We start from the raw sequence: 21,266 nt of genomic DNA on the forward strand, positions 1-21,266 counted from the left end.
TTGTTTGTTCGGTTTCTTTTATTGCGTAGTGAAGCCTTTTTTTTCTTTTAATCTCCGCTTCGTATGTACAGTCATACACACACAATCAGGGATCATTCATTCGTAGATTTTTTTTTCTTTTTGTACACAGACATCACTCAATGAACGTCACCAGTGGCACTATCGTCACCAGGCGCTCAGACTTCTTGCGTCGTCAATTTTTTTCTTCGCGTGTAATGTGTGTTTGCTCTACAAATCTCGCGTAAATATGGCTACTTTGTTTGCCAGACATATAAAAAAAAGACATCCAAAAATTGGGGCATGGGACATATCTATTCAGATGCACAGACAGAGAGAACAAAAGGGCATTTCCGCTACCACAATACGCCACGCTCTTGAGAGTTACACAGCCAGACCTACAATCATGTGCACATCAAACAAGAACAAGAAATTTCAAAGTAGAACAGGTTCTTGAGGGATAGTTATCAAGGCCATCATTTCAGGCCATCCATCACTGATACACACCACTCATGACCTTTGCTGATAGCCAAAACTCGCGGACCTGCGTCTTTCAACTTTTCTACTATTCCGTGGCGAAAGTTCAAGCACTCATCAACTTGGATGCAGGGCCTGAAGAAGTAATTGTGTTCTCTTGTTCAAGTCAAAGAACCTTGAAGCTGAGGGAGGTGAAGCTAATCATTTATTGTTTTGCCCATCAAAAGTGGACGACCCTGTATAGAGCACAACCGCAGAAGCTTCTTGAACATTAGCATGCAGCAAAAGAGGCAGAGTTGAATGTCTTCTGAACACTAACAAAACCCATCTGTTTGCTGTGCCAGCTGACGAAAAAGGTTCCCCTTTTGGGATACCCTGGGCACTTAACAAACGCTCCTAACCAAATGGTAGAAGATGTCTGAACGGAGCGTGGGAGTGTATGTGAAGATAAGGCTGCGTACCCACCAGAAGTGGCTCGCTTCACTACTTCAGTGGTACGGCCTGTGCCAACTCATACGTGTCACCTGATTCACATGAACACGAAAGGGCAGTGAGTATCGACACCTTTGCAAGGCTGGCTTGTCTTGTGTAGCATGTCGTGGGTTTATTGGCAGTTTCAAGATTTCTTACTTAGCGCCGGCTAAAGTGCGCATCTTTATTATGCGTTCCCTGCATTATTTCTAATAGATATAGCCAGGGTAAAAACTGTTCTAGGGAGAACTGTTGTAAGGCTCGCCTACTGTAAATTCATGCTTACATGATCATGCTTGTGTTCTGAAAGCCTGAATGACAACCAGTGATGCAGCTTTTGGAGCTAAGTGCCTCTGTACGCACACTGTTGAAAATGGCTCGTGTGGTAGAGTCGTACCAATGCGAAGTTTGTTTGACTGAACCTATGAAAAAGAAAGTTAGTGATGATGTCCTTGCCCGATGATCTAGCGATGACGGCGCTCTGCAGCAACAGGCTTTTCCGTCAGTAAAAATATTGAGGCGTGAAATGGGACGGGACCCAAGGCCGCGCAATGTACAATGTCAACACAGTTCCGTTTAAAAAAAGACACACATCTATCCAAATACGTGTGTGCCCCTTAGATAAGAATGCGCGTAGCATAGAGGAATCAAATAAATGATAAGTACAAGAGCCATGGGCAGGTTGTAAGAGAATATCACACAAAAAACACAGAACTTTGATCAAAGTTTCCAAGGGCGTGGCCCAGTGACGTCTTCATTTTTAAAATGATAAAAAGCAGCTATAACAACATTGCTAGTTGTCGAGACTGTCACATACCAGTAGGATGAAAATCACTCAGCACAACGGCACCCTCAAGTAAAAAAGTTCTAGACAACAAAATGCACGAGCTAGACGCCTTAAAGACATCCTAGGCGTACAAGGCGTACTACACCCATACAGATGGCATAAAGAAGGCCCGTACATGGAAATGTGAGCATCGCCGCGAAAGACACGGTATACAAACACTCTAGGTCACTAATAAGAATTGGAAATTATCACTCTCCTCCACTTGTAGTAGTAAAAAAACAACCAAGAAAAAAACGCACAATTTGTTTGATCATTACGGTCCCGTACGAGCCACGTTTCTAATATCGAACAGCCAACGAGAATAACCTGTCAAAACACGTATTGCTCTTGTAGTAGATACTACTAGTACGGTACAACGCGCACATGACAGTCTTCTTTGCATTTAGAACACGTGGACATAGCGCAACAATTTACCGAAAAACGTCAGCGCTCAACGCCAAAGAATTCCTCTGATAGCATCCACGTGAATGTCGGCATTCAAGGCTCGTATCGAATGGAGCATAGATTATACAAAACTAGACAAATAAAGACATGCAGATTCAAACGAATAAGGCTAAGGAAGAAATCGGCCGAAGAACGAGGCAACGACGATTGTCTAGGGACATTCAAGTGGGTCATCCAGGTGCACCAAGAACAAGGTGCACCAAGGCGGTTTTAACGCATCTAGTCAAGGCGTCACCGAGAGTCACTGTGGGGCCGAGGTCTACGTGACACGTCGAAAGACGCCGGCACAGGGTGAACCTGGTCGATTCGGTGTGGTCGTCTCGAAGCGCGTCAGTGCAATGGGTTCACACAAGCTTGGGAAGGCCCATTGATGTCGGGCCTCAAGTGAGACTACTGAAAGACACGACGCAGTTCGTCGAACTCGACCACTCTTGGCGTTGCCAGTGAGGCAGTTCAGGTCATACCGCCTCTGTACCAATAGGTCGTCGTCCCGCGCGTTTTCAAGGTGCCCGTGCACACACCGTTCGCGTCTTCTCACCAACCTTAAAAGGACTAGCCGTTCACCACAGAAACCTTTTCACGAACGTTGCGTGTGAATCGGTGTACACGTCCTCGCAAAAGCGCATCCTTTTTTTTTGAACACCATTGCATGCGACCTGTCCAGTTTAACCACTCGCAAAGACATCACCGGCTACGGGTCCTTGAGGCCAATGTCCCAAAAGCTAGGCCTTGCAACCGCGTTAAGTTCATTGACAAGCGTGAAGACATCATAAAGAAAACAAAAGAACATTCATTGCTCATTTCTACAAGTGTATAGGATAGGCTAATAACAACATTCACGATTCAAAGCATTCGCACTGGGAACCACAAAAAAGCAATATGCAAAAAAAGACACAACGATCGCAGCGAACGGCCGCTTGATTCCGTCTCCGCGCCATGATGTCTTGGCGACCCTGGCTTGGCTTGGCCGCTGAAGGATTGCGGCTTTCCTTTGTCTCTCACCGCTTGCCCTTGCCCTTGATGCCGAGAAACTTCCAGAACGAAGGTTGGTTGGACGAGCACGACTCTGTGCGTGTGGCATTGTTGTTGTCCTCGACGGTGGGCTTGTTGTTAGGCTCCTTGAGCATGTCCAGGAAGGTCTGGTCCGATCGCGCGATTTTGGCCCTCGTCAGGGTGATGACCTGCGGCTGCTGGGCGGAAGGCTGCCGGTTGTGGTTGTTGTTGTTGACCACGTTGTTGCACAGAACCTTGGGGTCCTCCACGAAAGCCTGCGGACAGAGTTGGAATGGTTAGAGAGTAAGCTCAAGGTGTGACGCAAGGGCACGAGACAAGCATATTGTCACTTGGTCGGGACGGCTAAGCAAGCAATCGCACCCGAAAAAGATCACACATTACATGGTGAACTTGCGCCCAGAAAAAAAGACATTCAAAGCGCGACGTTATCGGCGCGCACAGCAGTCGTCCAATAATCTGGTTGTCTGTAAAATGCCTCAGCTTTTATACACCTCTTATCGAAGCACCCGGCGTTGTTGCTGGTGCTCGTGGTAGCTCTAGAATTAAGTTCACTGATGCGACAGTTTTGGAATGCTGGTAATCCATTTTGAAGGGAACTCTTGTCACCTCCGCGTTAGGACAATCATCATCATCATCATCATCTTGACTACGAACATTGCAGGACAAAGACCTGTCCTATGTTCCGCCCATCAACTCGATTGTGTGCTTGCTGCTGCCACTTTATACCCGCAAACTTCCTAAACTCATCTGCCCACCTAACTTTGTCTCCCCCTCACCCGCTTGCCTTCTCTGGGAATCCAGTCAGTTACCCTTAATGACCAGTGGTTATACTGCCAATCACGTGTTGACAAATATGACAATCATGTGTTGTCAAACAAGACGCACTATCATTAGGAATACGAGAACAGTACAGGTCCCCGAACCACTCAGAGATTGCAATTTAGTTGTGTTTGCAGTTGTGCGGGAGCCTACAACAACCACGAGGCTGCGGGAGCTTGACAAAATACTGCCGTAATTGGGTGTTGCATGCATTTCACCGTGGAAGTGCACCCCAGCTCGTCACGCTCTTTCCTTCGCTACGCTTCGCTCGTTGACTCATTTGTTGTCTTGGCCGGGTGTTCTTAGTGGCGGTGCGAGAAGATTAAGCAGGGAGCTCGCGTACCTGCTGGCAGACAGATTCTTTTTGCGGCTGACATGGTCATATTTTGGTGACGTTACGGCCAACGCTGGGAATACCTGAAGACTTGAAAACGAGCAGGGTAATTTTTTTTTTTCAATTTCAGAGGCTCCGCGGAGCGTAGTACTTCCACTTTTGGCGCTGTTCATTGTGACGGCACTCTGGACAGGATGCAGGCGTTCCGTTGAAATGGAACTATATACACTGTACGCATAATTTCGTTTATCCTACATACTGTTACTTCGTCTATTTTCACCATTTTTACATAAACGTATTTTTACTTCAGTTTTGCCATTATACGCCTCTTTGATCGCCCCTTTTTTACGTATTAGGATGTACTATTATTATGATGTACTATTACGTATTCTCGTCTGCCTTTGTTAACGGCCAATATTTTTTATGCATAATTGAATATTTGATATTTGTATTGTCATATTGTAACAATTCAATATGCCCTTCCTGTAAAGATCCCTGATGGGATCGACAGGATGAATAAATAAATAATAAATAAATAAATAAACTGGACGTTTAAAAAATGTGTGAGAAATTTTCAAAAATCTAGAAAATGCGATATCCGATATTCGCCTTCACAATTGCTTTTTTTAATGCAGTGACAGGTATCTTACGATTGGTAAAGACATCATTGGTGACTGTACTTCGGACCGTTAGATGAATTACTTTTTTTAAATAGTTGAGCTAGGTAGTTATGCCAAATGGGAGAATTAAGGTCTTGTATGTGAACAACTCAATGCAGCTTTCAGATTTCGAAGAAGTGACTTCTACTCAATATTGCGCAGTGACGAAATTCATCGAAATTCGGCGGTGAGAAACCGAACTGCCAAATGGTGCTGCTACCATATTCATCTGGGATGCCCTGAATAAGGGAGCGTCGTCATGCCGACCACCAACCGACTTCGCGGTGTGGGTGTGCGAGCTGCGCTTGCCGTTGATTGATTTGATGATTTGATTGATATGTGGGGTTTAACGTCCCAAAACCACCACATGATTATGAGAGACGCCGTAGTGGAGGGCTCCGGAAATTTCGACCACCTGGGGTTCTTTAACGTGCACCCTAATCTGAGCACACGGGCCTACAACATTTCCGCCTCCATCGGAAATGCAGCCGCCGCAGCCGGGATTCGAACCCGCGACCTGCGGGTCAGCAGCCGAGTACCTTAGCCACTAGACCACCGCGGCGGGGCCTGCGCTTGCCGTTATACCACGCATGACGCACATATATACATTAACAAACGTTCCAGAGCTTGCACCTCTGCAATCGCTGTCTCGAACAGTGACGTCAATCAGGTCGTCAGCTAGTTGCGCTCATCGGCGCTTCGTTTTCAGCTTGGCCATCGAAGTTGGTTGAATTTCATTGCGTAACATAAATTACTAGAGGCTGCTTTCACTATATCTTAAAGGTGTGAGGGGTTCTTCCGTGCACGATGTACTCAAATTCCCGCATTTGACATAGCCGCCTAAGTCCACTGATTAAAAAGTCAATTATAGTAACTTTATTAACTACTGTCCTAAATTATGTGTTTAACTTTCTTAATATGGCTACTGTATTTGGTTTTGTTAATTATTTACGACACGCACGTTATTATTCTGTGCAGTGAGTGCGTGTATGGTGCTAGATCGATGCCTAGTCAGGTAACGTTTCTTTCAACGTTACCTTTTGCCACCAGCACCATGACAATCTTGTATTGTTGCACAAACGAAGAAATAAAAAGTAAAAAAATAACGTGTTCCATGCTCTAATTACTGAGCTACCACTGCGGCCTGTGGTAGCTCAGTGGTTAGAGCATCGAACGCGTTATTCGAAGGTCGTAGGTTCGATTCCTGCTCACGGGTGGTTATTTTTTCATCCACTTTTCTTTCTACTTATTTACATTCCATTGGTTCTAATAACTTCCCCTGTACATTCCTTGGCATTACTGTCTGTTATATCTCATTAATATTGTGTTAAAACACGGAAAAACGAGCCCTTATGTATACACTTCTTTCCCTTTATATATATATATATATATATATATATGTGTGTGTGTGTGTGTGTGTGTGTGTGTGTGTGTGTGTGTGTGTGTGTGTGTGTGTGTGTGTGTCGTCCGAGTTCGTTTGGGGCCCTTTTAAGAGCACTAACACGTCGTTGTTATACGGCGTCAAAGACATCAACTTCCTGACGGTATATACTAAACGAAATCCTGGCATTACCTGTGTAAAAACCTGCGCGATACTTCACCTGAGCCAAGTTGCGGCTGATCTGCTTCCGTATCGTCTTCTTCATGGACAGGTGGCGCTCCAGGTGCCGGAAGTCGCGTTCCGTCAGCGCGTTCGGCTGAGGGCCGCCAGGGGTGCCTCCTCCGACGGCAGTCTTGTCGGGGTGCCAATTTTGGTTGGACTGCTGCTGGTTGTTGGGCGCGTGGTGGCGCGGAGCGGGCAGCGGACTGTCCGACTCCTTCCGCCTGGACCGCGGGGAGTGGTCGTAGGCGCGCATGTCGCTGAACACGTCTCGAACGTGGGGGATTCGACGATCCATCGCGGTTTGTCACCGACTCATCAGATTCGTCCTCACTACCAACAGGAGGTCGCCTGCGACAGAAGAAAAAAAGACAGAGTTATTGCGTTAGAAGTATGACCCTCAGCGCGGATCATCCCCTGATTCAGTCTGTACATACTAACATTGCTGTAAATGAAACGTTACGGCAGGAAATTTTCAGCTCGATGACACTGTAGCACTAAGGCCCGATGCTCCAACTACCGCTATGATAACGTCACTTTATATCGTATAGGTGCACAGGAAAGTACGACACTATTACCCGTGCCACACGGGCAGAGAAAATGGCATTTACCCCCGAATGCCTTCAGATTTATTGCCATTCGCGCGGTGCCACACGGGCGAACGAAATGACATTCGTTCGAATGCCATTCGCCACCAAATGAACTTCGCCAGAACTCAGTTGACTGAGAAATGCCTACTCTCGACGACAGAACTCGCAAAGTGCGATTTAACTTAACGTAAATAAAAGAAGTCATATTCAGCTAAAAATAAAAATTCCCGTCTTTTATCTGCACTAAACTATTAAAAAAGTGCTTTGAACGTTATACGAAGATCAGGTTGAAATGGTTTGAAATTAATTGAAGTTTATTGTCCTGAAGCTGGCGCATAATAACTCGTCTCTGCTCCAGAATTATTCGCTCTTGAGCACGATGCTTTGCACGGAAACACACGAGTGCTGCCGTGAAAAAATGAACTCCGCGAACATCTTCTGAAAGATGCGACAGGCACGATGCGACAGGCGCCATTTTCTATTTACGCTGTGGATCTGACTATTGTTGGCTTAGGTTGCTACTGTCGGCTGCAACGTCGTAAAACAAAGCAAAAAACTAAAACTCAGGGCAGCGTAATATGCTTATTTCTACATTTAATGATTATCTGATGTGTATGAACCTTGTAAACGCTTGTTTATTTTTTATTGCTATTCACCCAATGCTCACTTGGAAGGTGCTGCGATCGACATCATCAAGTCAAATGTCATTCGCTTTGGACGTGTAGCAGCGCCGCCGAAAAAAATGTCATTCGGGAACTGAAGGCCTTCGCCACCGAATGTCATTTTCTGTGCCCGTGTGGCACGGGTATATGTCAAAGTCGAACAAGACACCAAAGCTGTTATATCTTCTCTCACGTGTAAACGCGCGATTTTCGTTTTTGTTTTTTTTTATTCTGCGTCTCCGGCTCTTAGTCATCCCCGAGGGCAACGTCCTGGCGGGTTAAAATCTTTTCAGTAGTCAGGTTAGGCTTCGAGATACCGCCACACCTCCATAGGGTGAAGCACAACACAGCCCTCGCTTCTCACGCTTTGGCGTGTAGTCCCGAAACAATGATTTTGTATAGGCTATATATATCTACATAGATCTACCCACCGTTCATTGTCACGGGTATTGTTACGCGCTCGCTCCACCTCCCATGACGTGCTCAGTGAAAAGAACTGTAAATGGGAACACGCAGTGTTGCCAGACCATTTCGTATACGTCAAGCTACTTCGTCTACTACACTACTAGTTTTGCTATTTCGTGTGCCGGGATCTTTCTTCGGCCGTTTTGTCTACGGGACTACTTAGTTTGTCGGGCTATTTCATCAGGAAGGATGTCGAAGCCTTCTGCTTGTTGGCCGCGGTAAATGCGCCCTCTGACGTCACATTTTTTTTCAGCGTCGAAAGGCTTAGTTATTGCAGCGTGCAAAAGATGGGGCAAGACGGACAGTTCACTGAAGATAAATGAAGAAGAAGCCATGGACAAAGAAGTGAAGTAAAGTAGAGCGTTACCACAAGACAGAACAGCCTGGTGGAATATATAGTTAGTACTGTATATCCCGAGGTATTGCCGAAAAAAAAAAAACGATGCTGGGCGACAAGAAAAGAAGAGAGATAGAAAAGCACTGAATGTGTGTACGTCACGAAGTCGGCCTTGGCAAGTTAAAACTCCTTGCGAAGCCACCGGCAGGATCCGCTTTCTTCCCCTTGAAGTATTGGCCCGACACGAACGTGACCTCCGAGACCGGCAGTGCATGTGTTGGTCAAGAATCTCTGTTCGGGCGTGTTGCTGTGCAGTTTCGTGCGCGCTGCAATCGTTCCGATGTGGCGCTTGCGTGTCAGGCTGTTTTCTCTCACGTGTTGCGCTATCTATATTATACGCCAGCAGCCGAAAAGGTCCACAGACACCTGAAACAGTCCTAGAGGAGCAAGAAATTCGGGGAAACCGCTTTATATTCCGCGAGACGACGGTAAGAATAAAGGCTGCAATCCCGAGGAGAAGAGAAAGAGGAGTTAGGTGGGAGAGAGAAGTGATGAAAGGAAACGGGAACAAACGCATGTGTACTTTCGATAAACACACGCGCGTTACACAAGCATTACGCGATTCGCTCTGCGGACCATGACCGGTGCCACGGAGTGAACAGATTGCTCAACGAAGACTGCGGCAAGCTCACGCACGTTCTAATGCGGTGCCCAGCGAGAACTTAATTGTGATTACAGAGGAGGATGAAGAGCTAAGCGCGGCAAAAGGGAAAGAGAGAAAAAAAAATGGCGCTCCCGCTACCCGAAGACAAAAGGCGATACGTTTCAGCGCGAACTTTTTTGTTCGAGCCCCCACGCGGGAAGGCCGATAAACAGGCGGAGAAACAGACGGCCAAAGGCGGAGCAGACGAAACGCGAAGATGGAGGCAGACGCAACTCAGGTGGCAAGCGTGGAATCTCGAGAGAATACAAAAAACACGGAGCGTTAGAGGTCACGCTTCGTGTAGCGCGCACCGTATAAGGGCGCCAATTTGTGAGGAGGTCTACGCGTCTGCGTTATATACACCGGCGTTTCTCAGGCGAATCGCGGCACGCATGCAGTCGCGCCAAGAATTTGAGAAGCAGCAGACGATACGAAAAACAAACAAACAAAAACGCCTTCTGTGGACTGTGTTATATACCGCGTCCGCGCATTTCAAAGCGCGTGGGCGGACCACTCCCTAAGTATAGCTTCCGCGCGCGCTGAAGTCGTGAACCGGAAGCGACTGAAGACAAGGCCTTCGTCTGTGTTCTTCGTCTGCTTCCGGGGGCTGGCGGTGTTTACGATTCCCTTCTTATTATGCCGTCAGGAGATGGCACGCTTCACTCGTGAGCGGACGAGAAAGGGGGCTCTACGTGCAGCTGTAAAGCCTGACGGACATAAGAAGCTAGTGATCCGCTTCGAATGAGAGCAGACGTCAGATGGAGACAGCACGGACGACACTCACGCCGCTCCGCGGCGATTCGAACACGCGGCCGACGACACAGAAGCCGCCTCTGCGTATTCAAATGAAACAAAGAAACATAGGCAGAAAGCTCGATCACTGCCTCGACACTGAAGACATTGTCGGTTTTACACCAGCAGATAGCCCGCACCGGCTATCGTTTGCCAACGCAATCCAAGAGTAGTATCACGCAGCGAAATCCATAACGATTCTTAAACACTTTGATGCGTTTCGCCTCCATTAGCTGGCATTCGCTGGAAATCTCGAGGCCACGTCTTTTGACCAATGGAAGAAGGGTAATGGCAGCGAAAGGCATACAAAAGTATCATAGAATCGTACGGGAAGTTTTCTGCAATAAGACCCAAACATTATCGACCATTTATTTATCGTTAATTAGCATTATCAACCATTAGCCACTGTTAGCAAAACACTAGCCTATCCTACATCGACCAGCATAAGCCAACATTAGCCACATAGCTCAACCAGTGCTGGTGGACATGCGAGCAAATAGGTTGGTTAATTCGGTCAGAAATGCCCATCTTTCTTAGCTGGAGGTAGTCACTCGAAAAGACCCCGGAAGACATTATCTTTAAAGGAACAGGTATACATTGTTCAGTTGTAAAAGAATATAGCTGCCATGTCTGCTGCTCAGTACAGCGCGCATACAGATTTTACAATCCAAGCTATAGCCGCGCACATATGCCTCGTTCAGAAATGTCGAGCCGGCTATAGCGAACTGCCAGTGTCCCCGAGAGGACCAGAAGCAGGACATATGGCGGCTGCGGGCAAAGGCGAAGAACAAGAAAACGAAACCGAACTGCTCATTGCGCGAGACGCGGGGACCGCACGAACAAAGCGGCCGGCTCACTGGATAAGTGCCGGACAGGAAGGGGGGGGGGGGGGGTGATGCCAGCGAAGGCGGCCAGTATGCTCCATTGTTTTCGAAGCCCGCTTCTAGCGAGAGAAACAACAGGCGGATACGTTCGTGTGCTGCCGCGCCACCCGCCTGCTTTGCTTATATGCAGGCGGCTATAGGCCTGCTTCTGAAGCGCCGGCTTGCCCACTCTTCGTGTCTCGCGCAGTGTGGATGCCAGAGGAAGGAGCGCCGCCGCGCCTTGGTGCGTGCATTTCGTGACTTGGCTTGGATCGAGTGCTGGCTGGCCCGCTTCTTCGACGAGCGTTCAACGAAAGTTCCGTAACGTCACTCTCTTTAAACCGCGAGAACGCTTCGAAACGTTAACCCACCCAAAGCAAAGTGCTAAGGCGAACTAGCAGGCACATCATAATAATACCTATAGGTTTTACGTGTTAATACTGCCGTGTGATTAGGAGGATTGCTGCTGTGGACAGCTCCAGCAATTTACTGCAGCGTCTGGTGCTCTTCAACGTCCACGAAAATCACGCAGTAAACGGGCCACTATAGCATTGCGTATTTTGTCAGAATGCGGCTGCATGAATCGAAACACGCGACTTTCAGGTGAGCAGCCGAGCATTGTGACCATAACACTGCGGCAGACTTGCAAGGAGGTGACCAGCATGCATGATGGACGCGGTGGACGACACGTTAGCGTATCGAACGGTTGACAAGGGCGCGTAGACAGGAGGTGGCACTCCGTAACCCCCCCCCCCCAATTTTTTTTTTAGATGCGGAGCATCTAATACTCAAGGCTTGTAGTGCGGCGCCGTCCGCAAGCTTCCTCCTCCTTCTTCCACCATCTGTGCATCCCTTCCTCCTCTACACACCGCGCGCGCTTCACTCCTCCACCATCTGTGCACCCTTCCTCCTCTACACACCGCGTGCGCTTCTCCTCTTCACGAACATTCGCTAGCTGTATAATGTAGCGCGCATGCGCCGTCACGCTTCGAGAACATCGGCAGCTGACGCGCGCGCATGCGCCGTCGCGCTTCGAGAACATCGGCAGCTGACGCGCGCGCATGCGCCGTTGCGCTTCTCCCCCTTCTCGAACATTCGACAGCTGACAGTGCATGCGCCGTCGCGCTGTATATATACTCAAGGTCGGTGCTCGCTCGCTCAGTTTCCGCTCGTCGGTTGGTTTGTACGGCGCGTCGACGTCCGAGGTCGCAATGATCGACGTCCCTTCGACCAGCGCCGGCCAAAGTTTTGGCGGAACGGCTCAAAGTTCGTCGCAATAAATAAACACCGCCCTTTCGCATACGTGTCGTACGTGTTCACTCATTTAGCACCCCTCCTACAACCACGTTAACCAATTTAGCCAGCGACCCAAGTAAGTCGCAATTTAACACCCCATTTCACAACCACGTTAACCAATTTAGCCATCGACCCAAGTAAGTCGCACTTTAACACCCCGTTAACCAATTATATGCTCCGCATCCTCCTCAGTGTTCCCCCGAGGGAAGCTGCGGGCAATTTTTTTTTTGCCGCGACATAGAAAGCGAAAAATGGCCATTTAAAGGAGGCGTCCCTTTCCAAATCAAGGAGGTTGCCCCCCTCCCTCACCCCGAAAACATTTTCTGGCCACGCCCCTGACGGGGAGAGCAACTTCGAGAAAACCGCAAGCAAACAGACTCAGACATCAAAACGACATAAGAAGGACATCGCATTGTAAAGCAAGAATCGGACACTGTGTGGGGATGGCTTCATGAAGCGTCAGATTCGTCAGTTGCAGGTTGTCAGCAAACACTTGGGATTAGAAAAAAATCCTTTGAGTGTTTTCTTTTGGTAGTTCAGGTTTGAGATGCATATACCCTCTTAAACGCTACACATGTACTCATCACACACTCGTCAGATGGAGTTAATTCGCCTTTTTCAAAGAGAGTAAGCTACTTGGCGAGTTTGTACTCAACAAAAGCATTAACACATACTTTTTTTTTCTTAGAGCGAATAAGCTAACCTTCAACGTTTACGGCATAAGTTCCGCAGGAACGAGAAAAGCAGGTTTGTGTTGTCGATCACGCTGATAAGGCCTCAAGGATTTATTATTTTTTTTTGAAAGCGCAGCAGCAAAGAAAGAAAAAAATAACACAAAGTGAAAAGCAAGCAATGAGACTGAAGTTACGTCGTGCAGTAATAGTCAGCAGTATTTTAGGAGGTCAGTCTGAGAGTCAAGTCAACAGTGACCACGCACGGTGCCTTTTGCAATCAACCATAACCGACTGTGTGTCGTTATAAAGTCAGATGTTTTCTCAGTTTTGTGTATACACGAACGAGAGATGAACTAAGTGCACGGTTTAGAAGATAAGGCCTGTCTTCGGCGGCACGCGTCTTGTCTTGTGCAACCGGGGGCTCACAGTGGGACGAAGTTTGTCCGCGCAAATGCTGCTGGTTTCGTTTGGCGCAACCGGCGTTTGCTTTCGATTAACAATGCGCAGTCGCAGTATAGCCCGCTTCGAGCATGTCGTTTTGTGAAAGGCCCGATGCTCCCCACACGAGGTGACGGCTGTATGGAGACGCCAAGATTGCGACAGCCGACAAAAGCCCGATGAAGCGCTGTTTTCCTGGCAGGGGTACCTCAAGGCGCTTTCCAAGCACTTGCATGCGCAGTTCGAAAGTTTACGCGTGTGGCCCAAGCAACGGTCAGCGGTGAATATATTTCGCATAATACGAGTGACGTAGATATGATAATGATGATGACGATGACGACGACGACGATGATGATGATGATAATGATGATGATGATGATGATGATGATGATGATGATGATGATGATGAGTGTTTCATTTGAAGCGGGTGGCTGCAGATACTGTGGCCCAGCCTGGTAAAGAGAAAGAGGGAAAAGAAAAAAAACAAGAGTGCTGGAGGTGGCATGTGTAGTTGACGTGTTGAGCCATAACGTGCGCAACTACTACTGTAATACCAATTATGACATGGCTATAGAATTGCAATGACCGACACTGTGGTTATTGACCTCACAATAAACTACGCAATCATATTACCTCGCACATATTCAGTTATTGTGTTTTCCGTTGTTAACAATCACGAAGCTTCATTTTGGTGGCTTATCCCACTCAACTAGAATTTATGTTTCATCAAATGTGCAAATGAAATAATGAAATGAGACAGACAATTGGATTGATCGAGTTCTCAAAACAGATAGTTCCGGCAGCGGAAAACGGGAACTAATGCAATTGAGCGACCGTTTTAAGGCCGCATACGGCGTCCTTAAATGCGTATTGTTTCATATTTGTCCTTCGAGATCTTCGTTAGCCGCACGATTCAATGTTTTTAAATAGAAACTGACTTTTTAACATACACTAATTTCGGCGAATAGGAAAAATTGATTGCTTTTGAAGCTGGCTGTACATCCATGCCTCCAACCCAGCTTCTGCAAGAGGTCCACAGCGCATGCATTCTTATCCTAGCGACAAAGTCGCAAAACAGCTTTTGATCTCGGAGGCTGTCGTTCTAGCTATACCAGTTGTACTGACCCATACCAAAACCCTGCCATAACGGCAGAGGGTGGACAGCCCAGTAAAATGAAAATGGCGAACTGCCCCGCGTGACACTCTCCCTTGAGAACTACGTGCCCGGAGAATAATTCTCCTACTTCGTACTATATTTTTGTCGCATGTAGCTCTACTTCACCTAAAACAGACATATACTTGACTTTTGTCCATGTCCTCTCAGGTTGATGAGTCAGTTCAGAAGGACACGGTCTCTGTACAGGAAACATCTGGTCAGCTAGCCAAGGTGCTTTGCCATTCTATCATGTACGTCGTTTTTTTTTCTTTATGTCCTTCGCGCGTATGTGCAGTCTTAAGAGCGAGACAGGTCAGGCCGACCTTTCGGTCAACTCTTTCTTCCTCGTCGGAGCGTTCTACAGTGCGCGGAGCCGACGGATGCTTCTTCGGCAGGCACATTAGGATCCGCAAAGATCGACCGTAAAGAGTATAAAACGACGATTCGACGCACGTCCGACCCGAACAGACAGACGCGTAGTCGTCGTACGGTGGCGCGGATGCCCAATAACTTCCGCTTCGAAATGGCCGGTGTATAGAGCCGTCAGCGGCTGTTCGACAGCTTCGTCTACGCCGCGCAACGTTCCTCAAGAGAGAGAACGATGGACAAGCACATAGACAGAAACATCGAGCAGACAGGGGTGATAATGGCGTCACCGTCGGCTGGCCGGGGGCATGGACGGTGACCCCGTACATCGCCGTGGACAGCACCGGAGAGAGAGAGACGTCGAACGAAGCGACGATTGCGGCGACGGTGCGACCTCGAGACGACGACGGCAGGCGGCGCGCATGCAGCATTGTGGGACAACCCTGGGAAGAGCAGGCAGGCAGGCAGGCGGGCTATTTTTTCGCGCCTTTTGAAGACGCCGCTGCGGCTGGCTCCTCGCCGTGACGCAACTAGTTCGCAAGCCCGCTCAGCGCGACCTGATGGCGAGAACTCCCCCCCCCCCCCTACCTCCTCCCTTTCGAGTAAAGGCAGGTTGTGGAGAACGATCGGCGTCGCCGAGACGCGATTGTATTGGCACGTACCGACTTATCCCTCGCTTAAGATGCGTGCGCAGGTTTTAGGGGCGAAGCTCCTTAAGGCGTGGGCTGTGCGTCCCCTGTATGTAGACACCTCTCGTTTAGTTCTTGCAGTGTTCACTAGATGACGGTACCGTCTCCTGTATGTAGCTACCTCTCGTTTAGTTCTTGTAGTGTTCACTAGATGGCGGTACTTGTAGCTGATGATGAAAACATGCAAGATGTTATAAACTAGATGGCGGTACATGTAGTTGATGAAAGATGCGAGATGTTATAAAATAGGAATGATGTCACATATGGCGCGTGTCATTGGTTGAAGGCAATTGTTCGATTTAGTGCGGCGACGTACGCTAGGGGGAGCGATGTAATAAAATCGTGTAGGCAAAATGTACAGAGAATTAGTGGTTTACCAGGTTTACCTCTGGAGCTTCGCCCACTCATCATCATTCACTTCGTGGATATGGCGGCACTTTTTCAATGAAGGGTGGGGTGGTGGGGGCAGGGGGAGGCTGTTTTAGCCTGTTTGCGGAGGACATATAAAACGAGCTCCGCAATGAATACAAACATGCAAATGAAGCAATGACATACCTTCACAAAGGCCTGCCATTAGGACCCAGCTTTCCGTGGTAAAGGGGGAAGTAAAGAGCTATTCAATTCAACATCATGGGTCATTGGTCGTTATTATTGTAAATAAACAGAAAAAGCATGGGTAGCCGTAACCCTGAGTATTTAAAGATCACACGAAAGGTGTGACTTTCTTGCCTAACCTATTTATTCTAACCTAAGCGTCGCTTCTTCCACCCCCACCCCCTTCACCATCATCACGGGGGACTTTGTCTTCCATGGCATTTTTTTTACAGGCGTTGCCATTATGGTTTCCAGTTTTTTTAGAAGCCACGTGGAAACAATGTCATTGTTGGTCGCCAAGTTGGACGCCCAACTGGGTGACCAGGCGTTGCATCAAATGGATCGGAACTCATATCCCTCGTTTTTGGAACAACTAGTTGACGTCAAGAGGGTGTAAGACTCTAAGGGTTGGTTTAGATTTATAGTTGAAAGCAGTGCAAAAGGTGGAAGTGCCAGCCCAAGACCAGCTGCAGCGCCTTGTCCTGTGATTTTTCTTTGTTTCGTGCTTCCGTTTTTTACAGTGCTTTGAACTTTGAAAAGACGTCAGAAGTGACGCCACAATGTTGCACATGACGGGATAATTGCGACAATCAGGTTACTTGACGTGACAGTTGTGACGACGGTGACATCATCATTACAATCCAGAAATGGTCAGGAGCATTGTTCGTGTGCCGTAACAATAGCATGGTTTGCCACTGATTTTCCCGTGTTTGACAAGCGAAATTCGAATGGCAGACAGTTGTGCTCCTATTGTAGACGCATGTACAGTCGGCCTCAAAAGTTTACAGGCATCTAAGTCTGAGAAACTTATAAATTTTCGGCAAATTGTGCAGTATTCGATCTAACTGCCCAGTACATGTCGTTTGCGCGTTTTACAACAGGATGGAAACATAACTTAAAGGCTGCCTGCCGAAGCAGCGTAAATATTCAGCTTTTCCTTGGGTATCGTGGTCGTTAGACTTTTGAGATTGAATGTATGGTGCTCTGCAGCTTGATTGGTAGCATGCTTGCTTGATTATTTGAAGAAATTCAACTCCTCTTTATTTCAGTTAGCCTAGGGGTATACGGTTCCAGCATGGCCAACTGGAGCTTCAGTCCAGGACAGCAGCGGTCTTTGGCTGACTGATGGCATTGGTCTACCAGACTGATGGCCTTGGTCTACCAGACTTCGCTGGTCGTGCGCAACGCCGCTGAACAGCGCGACCACACGCAGCTCCGGTGAAGTCCTTTCCCCGTTAATCCTCCGCCATATACCGTAATAATCCAATATTATGCGTGTCATTCAGTGAGGCATACCGGTTATGACCTTCTAGAGGCACAGCCGGCGTGTCTTTATGAAATCATTCGCTATCGAGGCCACCGCTATTAATGCACGTAGCTGCATCGTGCGAACGATGTGGCCATGGCTGACTCATCCCCCGATGCGATGTAAGCTAACCGTTGGAAACGAACATCCAGTGCCTCTTGAATGATGTTGTGCTAGCTGTGCGTGATGCTTAAAAAAAGTGTGTGAGACTAGACGTATACCTCACATCTATTGTCCGCGAAAGAGAACTTTAACTATCCACTGTTAGTTAAAGGTCAATCAGAGATGATATGCGTTAGAAAGAGAAATCGCTTATACCAAAGATAAACAGGGAACCCGTGGTTACCTCTGGTCGGCTACCCTCCATTCGGAAAGGCGAAAGAGGTGTAAAAATTATGAGGAATAAGGCGCATAAGAAACCGTTGACGCGTTCTGGTAGGCCTTCGTCCAGCGCTTCTCGTCATGTGCTTGGTCAGTACGATGAATTTTTGGGTACCGTAGGTCAGGCGTATTTGCAACGAAGCTGATTTCAATCTAAAGCAGCTTTCCAATCGCAGCCACTTACCTTGGTAATAATGCATACCGTTGACTACGATCACCCCAAAGAACTGCTTCCTGACTATAGCATACTGGCCACAGTCATTAAGACAATTCGTAGTGTCATACAGTGTAGTCTCGGTAAAGGCGTGTTTGCTACCAATGTCCACCGACCGCAGGCACTGTCTAAGGTCGTTGGTCCCGCCAATAGGTGTCTACGATCGCAGGTAAAGACCTTCGTTCTTGACTATGCTCATTGTTTATGGTGGTCACTAAAGCATTTGATGACGCCACTGACTGATGTCACAGAGCCCTGCTTCGTGCATGTCTCTGGTCAACTGACTAAAGCCGCATGGCACGTAATTGACTTTGGTCATATATCCACTGATCTGCTTGATCGTGCGCCGCGATGGTGTCGAGGTTATCGCACTCGGCTGCTGACTCGAAGGTCGTGGATTCGATGCCGACTGCGGTCGCATTGCGATGGAGGAGAAGTGCTACAGGCTCTAGTACTGTGCTATGTCATCTTTGCGCGCTGAAGAATGCCAGATGGTCGAAATTTCGGCAGCCCTTCACTACGGCGTTGTCTGTTATTATATCGCGGTTTTTGGGACGTAAAACACACTCCATATTATTATTGAACTGCTCGTTTTTGTGCGACTCTGGACAAGATGCGCACGTTTTAGAAAGTGCCGGCGTTCATACTGCCGGCGTTCATAAGTGCCGGCGTTCCGGCGTTCAAAGTGCCGGCGTTCATACTGGCGCGATAGTGCGGTACATACCACCCGGAGGCGCTGCGCGACGTTCCGCGTCGCCGCATCGTAAGACGCGGGAGCCGCGCCATTAAGCACGCGGAGGAGCGTCGCTCCTTTAAGGAGCCGAACACTAGACGAAGAAAGAAAGAAAGAAAGAAAGAAAGAAAGAAAGAAAGAAAGAAAGAAAGAAAGAAAGAAAGAAAGAAAGAAAGAAAGAGAGAGAGAGAATAGTGCTAGGGAAGGCAGCGGTGCGGCAACTCTGCCGCCAATGAAGGCCCTGTAGTGCGTATACGCTATGCGAAGACGCGCGGATGCCCCCGCGGCTATGCGTTCCCAAAGCTTTAACGACTGAGAATCGATCTTCGCAACGCGAACGCTTTATGTTTCGTGCTTTGCGTGTCTTTATTTGCGTCCTTTGTTTTCTTAGACTCCGTCCAACGCGAGTATGGGTGTGAGAGTAGATCGTGGACGTGTCCTTTTTTTATTTTTTCCTAACCTTAAGCCACGTTACGTGGGTCCGCTTTAATTCGGCGCGTCCGACGCCCAAGGCGTGACATCGTGGCGGCCCCTAAACGGATGACTCACTAGATTGCTTTGGAAGTGGCGTGTACATACGAGATGTGCTTGCGGTAATCCCCGAAGAGCGTAGTATATGACGGGACACTGCGCGGGGTGCGGAGATCAGATTCCGCTTGAGGTATTTTGGAAGCAGGGAGTGGTTATACCGGTTTGGTGCGAACGCCGAGTCGTCAAAATTTTCAAGGCTCTCGTTTGAGGCGAGAAGAGTGGTGAATTTATACATCGACTTCGAGCGATTGTGTGACGTGAAACGAAAAAAAAAAAACTTCGCCCATGCATCAACATCATACTCAACCAGGTTACCGCCAATCCAGGGTAACGACCTTTCCCACATTACCTATGTTATTTCACCCATGCATCAACATCATAATCAGCCAGGTTAACGCCAATCCAGGGTAATGACCTTTCCCACATTACTTATGTTATTTTCACCCATGCATCAACATCATAATCAGCCAGGTTACCACCAATGCAGGGTAACGACCTTTACCACATTACTTATGTTATTTCACCCATGCATCAACATCATAATCAGCCAGGTTACCGCCAATGCAGGGTAACGACCTTTACCACATATGTTATTTCATCCATGCATCAACATCATACTCAGCCAGGTTACCGCCAATACAGGGTAATGACCTTTCCCACATTACTTATGTTATTTTCACCCATGCATCAACATCCTAATCAGCAGGTTACCACCAATGCAGGGTAACGAACTTTTCCACATTACCTATGTTATTTCACCCATGCATCAACATCATAATCAGCCAGGTTACCGCCAATCCAGGGTCGTGATTTTTTACCCATGTATCCTGTTACCGTTGATGCCGTTGGAGTGCAAAATTTAATTCACAAGCTTAAGTTATCGTCTTCTTGTGGCGTAGATGAAATCAACTCAAAGTTTCTAAAAAACACTGCATTGTATTCATCAATTTACTTGTCCCTAATCTTTTCGCAATCTATTCAGACCTCCACTTTGCCGCTTGACTGGAAAGTGGGGAAGGTGGCCCCTCTGCACAAGTTTGGTAACACACAGTCTCCTCTCAATTACAGACCAATTTCCCTAACCAGTGTTCCTTGTAAAATGTTAGAACATATAATTTACTCCAACCTTGTCTCATTCCTAGAATCAAACTCTTTTTTTACTCTCTACCAGCACGGATTCCGAAAAAGTTACTCATGTGAAACCCAACTTCTTTATTTTACTAATGGCATATAGCATCGGCTTTAGATCGCGGCCCACTTGTGCAATGCATTTTTCTTGACTTTCAAAAAGCTTTCGATAAAGTACCTCACCAATTACTCCTCCTGAAAATTAGTGCCTTAAACAATGACCCGAACATTCTTAAATGGATTGAATGCTTTCTCACTAATCGCACTCAGTTTGTAACAACTAATGACCATAACTCACCTCTTTCTAAAGTAACATCCGGCGTACCCCAAGGTTCCGTATTAGGCCCTTTACTTTTCCTTATATATAATAATGATCTCCCCGACAGCATTAACTCCACTATAAGGCTATTTGCAGACGATTGTGTAATTTACCGCGAAATAAACAATGAATCAGATAACCAATTTCTACAGTCAGCCCTTGACACTGTCTCAACCTGGTGCAATAAATGGCTTATGACTCTCAACTCTAACAAATCTAAATGCATGTCAATAACCCGACGATCTATTTCTCCCCCCTGTACCTACAGAATTAACGCAGTTCCCCTCCAGCATGTCTCTTCATATAAGTACCTCGGCGTTTACATTACCAACAATCTATCTTGGCACACGCATGTTACCTATATATG

At 47.5% G+C, this 21,266-nt stretch overlaps 1 protein-coding gene across 2 annotated transcripts in view; it reads right to left on the minus strand.

Moving 5' to 3' along the window:
- The window catches only part of LOC119181416 (uncharacterized), a 103,913-nt gene continuing 82,647 nt past the window's right edge, over positions 1 to 21,266 (minus strand). For both annotated transcript variants that reach the window (XM_075875265.1, XM_037432647.2), the window contains 2 exons: positions 6,664 to 7,013; positions 1 to 3,504 (listed from right to left, as the gene is read on the minus strand). In XM_075875265.1, coding sequence (XP_075731380.1) covers positions 3,235 to 3,504; positions 6,664 to 6,960 — 567 coding nt within the window. In that variant the 5' untranslated portion in view covers positions 6,961 to 7,013 and the 3' untranslated portion in view covers positions 1 to 3,234. The remainder of the gene's footprint in view (positions 3,505 to 6,663; positions 7,014 to 21,266) is intronic.

The sequence above is a fragment of the Rhipicephalus microplus genome, chromosome 10 (assembly GCF_043290135.1).
Source record: "Rhipicephalus microplus isolate Deutch F79 chromosome 10, USDA_Rmic, whole genome shotgun sequence".
In the NCBI taxonomy this organism is placed as follows: domain Eukaryota; kingdom Metazoa; phylum Arthropoda; class Arachnida; order Ixodida; family Ixodidae; genus Rhipicephalus; species Rhipicephalus microplus.